Source organism: Cyprinodon tularosa, unplaced genomic scaffold, assembly GCF_016077235.1.
Source record: "Cyprinodon tularosa strain WSP-4 unplaced genomic scaffold, ASM1607723v1 ctg596, whole genome shotgun sequence".
Taxonomy (NCBI): domain Eukaryota; kingdom Metazoa; phylum Chordata; class Actinopteri; order Cyprinodontiformes; family Cyprinodontidae; genus Cyprinodon; species Cyprinodon tularosa.
This window is the reverse complement of record NW_024039336.1, coordinates 225663-239373: the sequence shown is the minus strand read 5'-3', so window position 1 is coordinate 239373 and position 13711 is coordinate 225663. Positions and strand designations below refer to the sequence as shown.

Genomic DNA, 13711 nt, shown 5'->3' with positions numbered 1-13711 from the left:
GTCAGGTCAGCTGGAACGCACAGAAGGTGTCCCTTTTTGTTTCTTTTCCAGGGAGTTGGCAACCCTAGCTCTAGGAAGCACAGGAGGCTCTGAAAACCCAAATAAACCTAAAAACCAAGGAGAAGGACTTCAGCTTTGCAGTTTATTCCTCCTGATTTAAACGGTAGATTCATACAGAATCGAGTCCAGAACACTAATGAGAGGAAAAAAATACACGTTCCTCTATAAATACTTCAGAAAAAACCCATCATACCAATCAATGCTTCAAACACTCAAAGAAAAAAGCAACATAAATGAAGCCAATGTGCAAACCGCTGCTTCCTTTCAACAACCTGAACGTTGCCAAAGCGCGCTTAAAGCTAGAGCCTCTAAAGGGAAAAAAAAAACAACTAGAAATAAGGGATTCATGTACAAAAAGTGGTTTCCTTTAACTTTCTACATCGTATAAACGCCTTAACACCGAACTACGTCCATCCTCATTCCAGCCTTTAATAATGATGCAGCTAGAGTGTTAAATATGCTTATAAAACGTAATACATTCATCTAATATAAAGTGGTATTAGCAGTTTATGGCTCAACAGCACAAGGTTTACGCTGCAAACACTGATCAAAAAAGGAGCAAAGCTCTCAAAATAAGCATATTTGTCCTTAATTTGAGCAGCTGAATAGATCAGCTGCAAATTTTATTAATATTTTTGCTCTTAAAATAAGATGATTTATATTATGCATTAGAAATAAGATGATGTTATCTTTTTCCTTTTTCCTGTCTCACTTTCCTGCTCAAATTAAGGAAAAATACAACGATTACAAGAAAAAATGTATTTTTTGCAGCGTTCATTATATTATCTATATGAATGTGAAGTATTATGCGTAATAATTAAAATGCTAAAAAATTCCACAGGCCCAGAAATAGCCTGTGTAATAACCATTTCAGCCAGCAGGTGTCAGTAAGGCACAGAGGTGAAATGTGTTTAAATTAGAGGAATGTGTTTAAAGGAATAGTACACCCAAAACATGATTAGCCTTCATTTTCTACTCACCCCCATGCTGAACAACACTCTGGAGTACTTTTTTGATATCTCAAATGCATCTGGAGATCTGGGAGGCTTCTTGCTGTCTGCTGACATTCAAATAATGGAGGTCTATGGCGCCCGAGGCAGAAAGGTCCATAAAAGTCCACAAAAAACGTGTCAATATTCCTCCATACTGCTCGTCCAATGTATTCCAAGTGTCCTGAGTGGGTAGCGTCCATAATTTACTCGAAACGAAGTCATTTAGAATGTTTTTAGAGCATAAACAGTAGTGTATAGGATTTCCTAAAAGCGCGTTCACGAGTCTACGGAAACCGCGGCAGACCAAACCAGATGAAAGTGCGCATTCAGCTCGGCAAAGAACTCATGCTCTTCCTCAACACTGAAGTCCTCAGACATTTTTCTTTCGTTTTTTCTGTCTTTGCACAGGTAAACAGCACATTTCTTCTTCTACGCTTGCATTATCGGCAGAGCAGACGCTGAATGCGCACTTTCATCTGGTTTGGTCTGCCGCGGTTTCCGTAGAGTCGTGAACGCGCTTTTAGGAAATCCTATACACTACTGTTTATGCTCTAAAAACATTCTAAATGACTTCGTTTCGAGTAAATTCTGGATGCTACCCACTCAGGACACTTGGAATACATTGGACGAGCAGTATGGAGGAATATTGACACGTTTTTTGTGGACTTTTATGGACCTTTCTGCCTCGGGCGCCATAGACCTCCATTATTTGAATGTCAGCAGACAGCAAGAAGCCTCCCAGATCTCCAGATGCATTTGAGATATCAAAAAAGTACTCCAGAGTGTTGTTCAGCATGGGGGTGAGTAGAAAATGAAGGCTAATCATGTTTTGGGTGTACTATTCCTTTAACTTCATTCCCCCCCCGGTCTAGATGATCGATTATAGAGGGATCAAAGATAAGGAAGGCCTCAGAAGATAAGGAAAATTAACTTTGTTTAGTGAAACTATTAATTTTACGCCTGTGTTCAGCGAAGGGAAATTTCCACATTTCCTCATTAAGAAATGTATTAAAAACATGCAAAAAGATGAAAGACGAGTCAAAATGGGAGGGATTGGATTGTTAGACTACATATTGTAGATCATTAAGCTTTATAAAATGTTATGAAAATTATTCGTTTGGCTTCCACTGGGAAAATATCCTCATTTTATCGAAATGATCGCTTCTAGACAGAGAGATAAGCTGCTTTTTATATTACACTGCAAAAACAATCTAGAAATAAGTAAAAAAAATTCTGAAATTAAGTGCATTTACTCTTAATTTAATCAGGTAAATAAGATGATTTGCCAAAGGAATTCGAATTTTACTCTTAAAATAAGATAATTAGATAAAATGCACTTGATATAACACAATGCAATTGTTTCTTCTTATTTTAAGTGTAAATTTTCTTCATCCATTGGCAAAGTGTCTCACTTTCCTCCTCAATTTATGAAAAAATTCACTTATTTTAAGAAAAATTTTACTTTACATTTTTTGCAGTGTACTCTCTTTAAACTGTTTTTTTCAGCAGCTGATGGGCCTAAGTGCTCTAAGGGTCTACATTTTAAGGTGTGGGGGTCCAGAGGGCTCTGCCAGGGCCAGGGCCTGCAGGTTGTGGCACTGAAGCAGGAAGCCCTCTATTCCTCCACTTCCTGTCAGAGGGTTACTGTAAAACAGGTCCTGCTCAGGAGGAAGGTTGCCGTCAGAGCCCCAGTCGGAGTCTGAGTCCGAGCTGCCGTTCCCGGAGCCCTCAGTGGCAGTGGGAGGGTAGCTGAGCTGCTCCAGCTGCTCCACCAGGTCACTGAACTGGACGGCGGAGCTGCTCTCCGAGCGCACAGAGCATGCTGGGAAGTTGACCATGGAACTGGCCTCCGACTGGATGTCGGAGCCAGGCAGGCGAAGGGAGGAGGACGAGCCGGGGACCCCGTAGCCCACCGACATGGACTCGGCCGCAGAGCTGAGCCCCAGGTTGTCTAAGGAGCTACACTCGGAGCGGTTATTGACCAACGAGCTGGTCTCAGAGTGCCCGACCAGGCTGATGTTCCCGTTCAGGTCCTCTATTCCAACGCTAAAGATCCTATTTTTGCTGCCGTCAGACGCCTCCCCGAAACCTAACGGCCCTCCTTTACTCTCATCAAGCCCAAAGGAGTAAGCCTCGGCCCCCCCGGCATAAAAGGAGATTTCGGTGGGATCGTCGTCTATGAACTCCTCCGACACCTGCAGAGGCGAGCCGGACATGGAGAACATGGCCTTCTGCTTCGTCCGCAATAGTTCGGCCTCAAAAGCCTCGGGTGTAAGCGCTCCCTTCAGTTTCCCTCGCCCCCCTTCCAGCGAGCACCCGGTCCCCCTCCTCCCGCCACGCTCGTTATTCTCATTGTCATTTTTGGAGGGCAGGGTTTGGGATGAGCCGCTGTCTAAACACACAAACACGGGGCTGCAGTGTCCTGCTGCCTGATTGCGAGGGGCACCTTGAAACGAGAAGTGAGACGGGGAAACGGCCTTGACTGGGTCTTCCTTCGGAGGGCTGGGGGGCCTAGCTGCTCCCAAGGGGGGCTGCTGCTGCTGGGGTGGTGCTGGAGACTGGCTGGGTGGGGAGAAATGTTGGAGCTGAGGTGGCAGCTCTGTTTGCTGGAAAATCCTGGTCATGTGTGCGGGGAGGAAGGAGTCTGTGGTGGAGGAGAGGCAGCCTGGGGACCTGAGGGTGTCATTGAATGACAAGATCTGAAAACAGACGGACAACAAAGGACCAGACCGGGGCAAGAACAAAAACATACCGATTAAAGGCCACAAATAAACACTTTGAGTAGTTTAACAATTCTGGTAGACATTATGTCTGTTTGCTTCACTCCTTAATGTTTTATTTACCTGTTTAGGCACATCTGATGTAAAGGAGCGGGCAGACATTCTTACTTTGCTGTTCCTCCTAAACAAAAACAGAGTAATCAGAATAATCCGATCCCACTGCAAAAGCTCAGCTAAAATAAGCAAGATTTCAAAGAAGTTGCTATATTTGCCCTAAAAATGAGCAGCTAAATAAGTTCACCTGAGAATGGAAACAATATTTTTGCCCTTAAAATAAAAATGGTAGAAAGTATCCACTTAAAATAAGACAATAGAGCCGTTTCTTCTCATTTTAAACCTAAATCATCTTATTCTACAGGCTAACGATCTTACCTGCAAAAATTAAAGGTCCCACACTGGAAAAAAATCGAAATCTAGATAAGTATTTTTTTTCTTAAAATAAGTGCATTTGTTCTTGGCTTGAGGAGGTAAAGGTGACATTTTGCCAATGGAACAATACAATTTACACTTAAAATAAGAAAACACTATTGCATTGTCTTATTTTAAGTGCATATTATCTAATTATCTTATTTTAAGAGTAAAAATACTCATTCCATTGGCAAAGTATCTCATTTACCTTCTTCAAATTAAGGGTAAATACACTTAATTTAAGACATTTTTACTCATTTGTAGACCGTTTTTCCAGTGCATATTGTTCTACATTTGAAAATATAAACATTGAGGCCCCCAGAGCAGGTTTTCTTTACCAAAAATCTCCTTAATTAGCTCTGGACGAGTTTTCCACGCCGGTCCTCCCGCAACCATGACAACCAGACGTCGCCACGCTATCGGCTAGAAGCCTGGAATAATAGCTAAGATGAAGTCCGTAGTTTGACTGATGGGCGTCTACAGACCGCTATGGGCAGCTCATTCCCCCTTATGACATCACAAAGGGCGTGCGTTTCAAACAGAACCTTTTAAACACGCTTTAGCTCAGAGGTTTAGTAAAGCAATGATAGAAATTAGCGTTGTTTTTTTTTCATTTGTGAATCTAAGGACACATGACTGTTACAAAAAGTTCATAATGTGAATTTTGCATAATATGGGACCTTTAGTGGAAATACAATTCAATTAAAAAGGAACTATTTGGTGTAAAAATAGCCCCTTCATACGTGCACATGTGCACATACAGTCATTGTGGGCATGAAAGTGTTAAAGGCATCCAACATTAGTTGTAATATTTGTTTTCGACGTAAATAAACAATAAAATTACTTCAAGCTGTGTATTTTTTTATAAATTCAAAATATTGTCAGATGGTCTTTGCCATGTTAATTTTACCTCGCAATACATTATATCTGCAAAAACGATCTAAAAATTAGTAAAAATGTCCTAAATTAAGTGTATTTACTCTTAATTTGAGCAGATAAATAAGACGATCTGTCAATGGAATGAGCATTTTTACTCTTAGACAAAGATAATTAGAAAATATGCTCTTGAAATAAGAGACTGCAGTTTTTTTCTTATTTTAAATATAAATTGCCTTATTTCATTGCAAAGTGTCTCACTCACCTGCTTAATTCAAGAAAAATGCACTTATTTTTTTATTAGTTTTTTGCAGTGATGATTAAATAATGCGCTGCAAAAAATTGAAATCTAAATAAGTAATTTTTTCTTAAAATAAGTGCATCTTTTCTTGAATTGAGGAGGCAAGTGAGACACTTTGCCGATGGAACAAGAAAATGTACATTTAAAACAAGAAAAAAACGATTAGATTGTCTTACTTTAACTTTACTTTTTTTACTCTTATTTTAAGACTAAAAAAACTGATTGCTTTGGCAGATCATCTTACTTACCTGTTAAACTTAAGGGTAAATACACTTAATTTAAGAAATGTTTATCTATTTAGAGATCGTTTTTGCAGTGTGAATTAGGGGTGTAAATAATAATCGTTTTGTATCGATGCATCGATCCAACAGCCGATGATCCGATGCATCGATACGTCCGCAACAGAATCGATTCATGTTTTTTTTTCCTCCGGTCTATTTTTATTCATTTGCTCCTGGGTGTAATTCTCCCTCCCGTGCTGCGGTGGCGCTAAACCTATTTTGCCCTCCTACCTCGCTTCCTGGTTATACTCTTACAGCAGTGTGTTGCATTAAGCTTGATGCAGACATTTTTAAATTATGCTCAATATTGAAGCGTGGTCTGTGCTACACGCTGTGGGTCTAGATACGGCCGAGGCGGCGAGGAAGTGGGGGCGAGTTTAGTCCGACGACGGAGGGACATGAGGGCCAAAAAGAGCGGAGATCCAGGTAGAAAAAGGGTCCCAGCGTTCTCGCGCACCTCGCTCTTCTAGCGGGTCAAACTTCACGAGTTGTTTTCCGCAATTTCGGTCATAAAAACAAAACAAGCCGGCCTCCTGTCTGCGGTCAGCTACGATTAGGGAGAGGAGCAGCGGAGCGTCTGGAGCCCAGGTATTGCATTGCACTCATTGCACTGATTTTCTGCAGTATTTTTTGATGCAACTTTTCTACTTCTTTTATTTGCTGTTGTTTCTAAAAAAATGCATAACGATATTACAGCTTTCATTGATTTATTTCAAACTTGAAACTTTGTTTAGCCTGTAAGGTGTAAAAAAAATCAATAAATAAAATAACCGATTAATCGAATCAAATCGTGGTGTATTCTTGAGTATCGATACTGAATCGAATCGCCATGATGGATGTGATTTACACCCCTAGTGTGAATACTAGGTCCTGCACTGGAAAAAAATCTAAATCTATATAAATCATTTTTTCTTTTACGTCCTTAATCCAAGAAAAAATGCATTTTGCCAATAGAACAAGACCATTTACAGTTAAAATAAGAATAAAACAATTGCATTGTTTTATTTTAAGTGCATATTATCTAATTATCTTATTTTAAGAGTAAATACTCATCCAATTGACAATCTCATTTACCTTCTCAAATTAAGGGTAAATAGTAACATTTTTACTTATTTGTAGATGGTTTTTACAGAGTGTAGATCTACATAAACAGCCGTACCTCTGATAAGGGGTTTTCTTTGCTCCATTCTCGCGGACATATTCCACAAGCTGTTTCTGGGTCCTTCCACTGCCAGACAGAGGTTCAGATTAAATCCTAATCCCAGGGACAGTTAAATTGCTAAACTGCAGAGAAAGGTCAGCCATCTTGATGAGCTGGTACCTATATCTGAAGGAGGAACCTCGTGTGAAGAGAATGGCTTTAGTTTTGGGCTCCGGCTGATCGAACAAACGGAAGAACGAATGATACTCCACACAGATCTTCCAAAAGTTTTTACACTGGTCCCGACTGGCCATCATAAACTCCAGAATATCTTGATGAGGCCCCTGAAGCAAAGAGTAAAAAAGAAAAGATGCTGCTTTAAAACACCCAGAGACTTGATCACATCTAGAATATGAAATCTGAGACTTCTGGGAAAACTCACATGGACTTCTGGGTGGAGTTTGATGAGGAACCGTTTTCTCTTAAAGCTCAGTTTCCGGATCTTGGACCAGTTGAAGGTGTTTATTTTTGTGTTGCCCTAGATCAGGAAATCACATCAAAGATATGACTAAAAAGACGACAGAGTCGCGCTCAGCGACGGCGGCTATCAGATCATTATTCACCTGAAAAACCTGAAGGCCCATATGAGCAACAGTCAGGTTGATCTTGGTTCCCTCTCGGTCAGCCGCTGGATGGAAGCGGACGCCGTACATTTCCAGTTTTCGGGCGATCTCAAGGATCTGGAAATCTGATTCGGCAGGAGTCTGACCACTGGCGTGAAAAAATAAAATAGATTTATAAGTCAAACATTTGATGGTACATTAACTGCATTTTAATTTAGCCTGTTTTTTATTTAGCCTCGTCCTGAGTAGGAAATCTCAATATAAACCAAAACTGAGACCCGATAATTAGCATTTTGATCTTTAAGATTTAAATCCCTCTAATCCATTAATAACTTGTCTAAAAAAACAAAAGACAAAAAAAACATTTTAATGGGACATTTAATCATCCAAGTGTGCAGTGAAAAATGTATTAGTACATACAATGTTTAAGCCATTTTAATGATTAAATAAATGTTAAATAAACTATGAGATGTACAGGTGCTGGTCATAAAATTAGAATATCATGAAAAAGTAGATTGATTTCAGTAATTCCATTTAAAAAGTGAAACTTGTATATTATATTCATACATTACATACAAACTCATATATTTCAGATGTTTATTTTGTTTAATTTTGATGATTACAAATGACAACAAATGAAAATCTCAAATTCATCATATCAGAAAATTAGAATATTGTGAAAAGGTTCAAAATTGATGGCCCCTGGTGCCACACTCTAATCAGCTAATTAACTCAAACCACCTGCAAAAGCCTTTAAATGGTCTTTCAGTCTAGTTCTATAGGCTACACAATCATGGGGAAGACTGCTGACTTGACAGTTGTCCAAAAGACGACCATCGACACCTTGCACAAGGAGGGCAAGACACAAAAGGTCATCGCTAAAGAGGCTGGCTGTTCACAGAGCTCAGTGTCCAAGCACATTAATAGAGAGGCGAAGGGAAGGAAAAGATGTGGTCGAAAAAAGTGTACAAGCAAGAGAGATAACCGCACCCTGGAGAGGATTGTGAAACAAAACCCATTCAAAAATGTGGGGGAGATTCACAAAGAGTGGACTGCAGCTGGAGTGAGTGCTTCAAGAACCACCACACACAGACGTATGAAAGACATGGGTTTCTGCTGTCGCATTCCTTGTGTCAAGCCACTCTTGAACCACAGACAGCGTCAGAAGCGTCTTGCCTGGGCTAAAGAGAAACAGGACTGGACTGCTGGTGAGTGGTCCAAAGTCATGTTCTCTGATGAAAGTAAATTTTGCATTTCCTTTGGAAATCAAGGTCCCAGAGTCTGGAGGAAAAGAAGAGAGGCACTTCATCCACGTTGCTTGAAGTCCAGTGTAAAGTTTCCACAGTCAGTGATGGTTTGGGGTGCCATGTCATCTGCTGGTGTTGGTCCATTGTGTTTTCTGAGGTCCAGGGTCAACGCAGCCACATACCAGGAAGTTTTAGAGCACTTCATGCTTCCTGCAGCTGACCAACTTTTTGGAGATGCAGATTTCATTTTCCAACAGGACTTGGCACCTGCACACAGTGCCAAAGCTACCAGTACCTGGTTGAAGGACCATGGTATCCCTGTTCTTAATTGGCCAGCAAACTCTCCTGACCTTAACCCCATAGAAAATCTATGGGGTATTGTGAAGAAGAAGATGCAATACACCAGACCCAACAATTCAGAAGAGCTAAAAGCCACTATTAGAGCAACCTGGGCTATCATAACACCTGAGCAGTGCCACAGACTGATCGACTCCATGCCACGCCGCATTGCTGCAGTAATACAGGCCAAAGGAGGCCCAACTAAATACTGAGTGCTGTACATGCTCATACTTTTCATGTTCATACTTTTCAGTTGGCCAACATTTCTATAAATCCTTTGTTTTTATTGGTCTTCAGTAATATTCTAATTTTCTGATATGATGAATTTGAGATTTTCATTTGTTGTCATTTGTAATCATCAAAATTAAACAAAATAAACATCTGAAATATATGAGTTTGTATGTAATGTATCAATATAATATACAAGTTTCACTTTTTAAATGGAATTACTGAAATCAATCTACTTTTTCATGATATTCTAATTTTATGACCAGCACCTGTATATGTATGTGACTCCATCCTGGAGAGAAATATCAGCTGTGCTGCTGCCATCAACACCTTTGTTTCTAGATGTTGGAGCTTGGCCTGTTTTCCAGTGTAGTCCTGTTTCTCTGACTGTGACTAACTGGATGTGCTCTCTTCATCCTCTGACATGGGAGCTGGCTCGGAGCTCGTCTGCCTGGCTGTGTGTTTCCTGGACGGGGCCGCCTGTGGAGCTGGTTGACAGTTGCCTTTTGTATCTATGCTTCTTTTTCTATGTCTGCTTCTGTCTCCTTGAACCCCAGTGGGCCTCAGCAGATGGCCGCTCACACTGAGCCTGGTTCTGCTGGAGGTTTCTTCCTGTTAAAAGGGAGTTTTTCCTCTCCACTGTCGCTACAAGCATGCTTAGTGTGAGGGATTGCTGAAGAGTCAATGAGTCGATGCAATCAGCTGGTTTTCCTTAGATAGAAAACTTTGAATCAATCTGACTGGATGATCTGGTGAACTGGAAAGTGACCTGAGATGACATGATGTGAATTGGAGCTATAGAAATAAACTGAATAGAATTAGCAGGTTGTCTGTTGTGTTTTAAATTGTATTTTATATATGTATTACTAATGTATTGTATTTATTTTAGCCCTACTTCCCTTTTCCTACATGTTTCCATTTGCCGCCATTGTAAATAAGAACTTGTTCTTAATGTCTTGACTGTAAAAATAAAGGTATAAAAAATAAAAGTTGAAATTGTTTCGCTCGTCTTTATCTTCCTCAGTCTGATGAGGTTAACCGCTTTAATTTTTCCACAAATTTAGCTTACATTTCAAATTTAGTTTAAAACTCTTATTACCAACACGTGTTTGGTCAAAGTTTAAGTTTGTTGTTTAATGACCTTTTTTTCCAAAATAAAACTATATGATTTACTTATTTAAGATTAAACATCGTTAGAGGAGCATTAAAAAAAAAGGTGTTTAGAAAAAGGCAGGATGTTGGTAGCGCATCCGAACGGTCGTCACTGCGTTCTAATTTTGTTCATCCTTTAAGCGGTGAAATCTCCTTACAGCCCCCCCCCGCCCCACTGGCCTCATGGCTAATAGACTAACCGGAGCAGAGGATTAAAGCGGGGAACTCTCTGCTTCTGCCGAGGGAAGAGATTAGCAGAATCTTTAGAGAACCCTTTAAGTCTTTAGGGCTTTTTTTAAACCTGGGTGTTAAAAAGGGCATCATTTGGCCAATATGTCCTCTTCTAGAGAGACTGGCTGTGGGAAAAACTCTAAGGTAGGGATGCTGGGTGGGGGCTGGTGGTGGTTATCCATCATGGACTCATCATGTCAGCTAAGTGAGCTCATCACTGAGCCAAACCTGTCGGGGTCAATGGGCCGACAACTTCATTAACACTTTAACATTTCTGGGACCTGAAGGTTTCCCAGTTTAACAAAGCTAGGCTACAGTTTTTCCAGTTTAATCCTGGTTCCCCCCTTATAAAAATAAAATATTCCCAGAATCTGTTTGCATAATAAAGGAAGTTGGGAAAATAAAAACCAATCAAAGCTGAAGTTGACCTGCAGCAAACATGCAACCCTTTCTAAAGCCGCTGCAGCTCCCAGATCTGCTTCATGCAGCGACGTTACGCTACATGACGGGCTGAAGGTTTGCACATGATGTAAGACATAGCGGTTGGCGAGCGCAGCGTCTAATGAACGATGAAGTTTTACCTGAAAACTGTTTCTGCTGAACAAAGTACCTGTTAGACGCTGATATAAAGGAGGAGAGCTGGGTAGCGCTGTGGCTAGCTGAGCTCAGTAGCTAACAGGTTAGCCTCTTTTACATAAAGTCATCGTTGTGATTAGAGCCTGTTTTTGAAAATGGATGGCATACATGCATTATACGCCATTATCTCATTTGCAATGGGATGCAAAGTGACTTTTTTTAATGTAGTCTAGTGAAATAAATCAATAATTAAAACAGTAAACAATGGGCAACATGAATGGATCGAGGCGTTACGTTCACAGCTGGGAAATTATAATTTAACAGCCAGTTAAATAAGACAATCCACGTGTATGGGTCACATCATTAAATCAAACACTGTGCGTCCCAGAGCACTGGCATCATTACAGGAAGGAAAAATGTCAGAAAATCTTCTCCTGAAAATCTGAGCGAGCGTGGAGCGATGTGGAGGAGCAACAACTCTACTCCCTGCTCCTCTCGGGTAACTGAGCTCCTCACCCGATCTTGTAGGGAGCGCCCAGCCACCCTGCAAAGGAAACTAATTTCGGCCGCTTTGATTTGCGGTATCGTGCTTTCGGTCTTTACCCAGATCTCATGACCATAGGTGAGGGTGGGAACGTAGATCGATCGCTAAATCCAGAGCTTTGTTCCCCTGACTCAGCTCCCTGTTCACCACCACAGTCCGATACAGCGACCGCATCACTGCCGACGCCGCACCGATCCGTCTATCGACCTCATGCCCATCCGTCCCTCACTCGATTTGCATTTAAGGTCAATATGCTTTATCCAAAACTACTCAAAAGGAAGAAAAAAAAAGTTCGACCTGCTTTAATTCTGTAAAAAAGAAGAAAAACTCCTTTGAGGAGCCTTTTGCTATCAGATTAGTAATCAATTAATAAAAAAATATAATCGCCAGATTAGTTGATTATCAAAATGATCATTAGTTGCAGTCGTAGTTGTGTGAGACTTTCTCTGTGGGAACTTTCCATTAAATTCTAGTGGTTTGCCTTCATTTTCACAGCCTAACTCAAACTTTACCAAAACATAACGAACCCAAACTAACCTCATAGCTTAGTCCTAACCTTAAACTCCACTCTACAACAAATTTGGCTGATTTCAAGGTTTAATCTGTAGATTTATATCACTAGATTAAAATAAGTGTTACATTTAAAAAAAAAGATTAAAAGAAGATTCTAAAATAAAAAAATGTAGAACTGAGCAGCGGATCAGAAACCAAACAGCCTGTGATGAAGGTCAGAGGTGGAACTTACAGGTGGCGGCGGTGGAGCTCCATGATTCTCTCCTCCACTTTTTCTTGGTAAGGCAACAGCTTGTTTGCTCTCAGAAACTCCCTGTCTGCAGCGTCGTCATAGTCTCCGATCTCCGCTGAGGTTTACAGAGGAGAGAAAACATCAGACTCATCGGAGGAACCGATCGGAGGAAACGATCGGAGGAAACGCTAAACATCTTCAGACCCTCTAGATATACGAAAAGGCTGCCTTGGATTATCATGGAGCAAAGAGAAAATGTTTCATCCAGACGACAACTATGCCATGAAGTTATTTCATATTATTGTTAAAAAAAAACAAATAAAAGAACAGGTTGGTAAAATAAAACAAAAAAACAAAGCTAAATCCTGTCTTTAAATTAACATTTATTATAGAACAAGTCTAATCAAACTAATGAAAGATGAGCGACTGTAGATAAAGGAGTGAATGTAAACATACACTGAACCAGATGTGAGGCCAGAAGAGCTCCGGTATTTTCTGAACAGATCAATCTGCCCTCTTTCAGGTCTCTCTTCATCTGCAGGGAGAACAAATACCTGTGGGAGGAAACAGAGAGCAACATTATTCACACCCCCACCAAGAGTTTTCTTTTCATTCAGCCGACAACACATGGAGCAAATGTTGCAGCGTTATTACTGCAAAAGAACATGTCTTAGAAATGGATGTTTGAAACCCCAGAGCAATTTTAATATAAATAAAATAAGGTTTTGATGGAAACTTTGCTGTTTTCTCAGATTGAGATTTTTTTAAATTCATATTGTTTTGTGATCTGCTAAACATAACTTAAAAATGATGCAACTGGTAAAAAATTAATCTGAAACTAAACTAAATATACATTCTGTTAAAAATAAAAAAAATAAGAAAAAAGCTATAGCTTTGAGTAAAAAGTTTAACATTCAATTTTGCATTTTTTTAATTTATTTTAATTCACAAAAAGGAAGCCAAGCATCTTTGCAACAATTATATGTGTGCTTGTGCATTCTCGTGCAGCAGCTAGGGCTAACATTAGCCCGGTCTGCAGCAGACGGGGCTAATGTTAGCCCTGGCTGGAGCTGCCAGGGATAGAGTTAGCTCGTCAACAGCAGCCAGGGCTAACGGTAGCCCTGGCTGCTGTTGACGAGCTAACTCTATCCCGTTAGCCCGTCTGCAGCAGCCAGGGCTAACGTTAG

The 13711-nt window shown here is 40.4% G+C and overlaps 1 protein-coding gene across 3 annotated transcripts in view; it reads right to left on the bottom strand.

Annotated features, from left to right (window-relative positions):
* The window catches only part of farp2 (FERM, RhoGEF and pleckstrin domain protein 2), a 76706-nt gene that overhangs the window by 27723 nt on the left and 35272 nt on the right, over positions 1-13711 (bottom strand). For all 3 annotated transcript variants that reach the window (XM_038306881.1, XM_038306880.1, XM_038306882.1), the window contains exons 6-13: positions 12981-13078; positions 12525-12639; positions 7463-7610; positions 7282-7377; positions 7020-7183; positions 6858-6926; positions 3896-3953; positions 3499-3751 (exon numbers count right to left, since the gene is read on the bottom strand). In XM_038306881.1, coding sequence (XP_038162809.1) covers positions 3499-3751; positions 3896-3953; positions 6858-6926; positions 7020-7183; positions 7282-7377; positions 7463-7610; positions 12525-12639; positions 12981-13078 — 1001 coding nt within the window. The remainder of the gene's footprint in view (positions 1-3498; positions 3752-3895; positions 3954-6857; positions 6927-7019; positions 7184-7281; positions 7378-7462; positions 7611-12524; positions 12640-12980; positions 13079-13711) is intronic.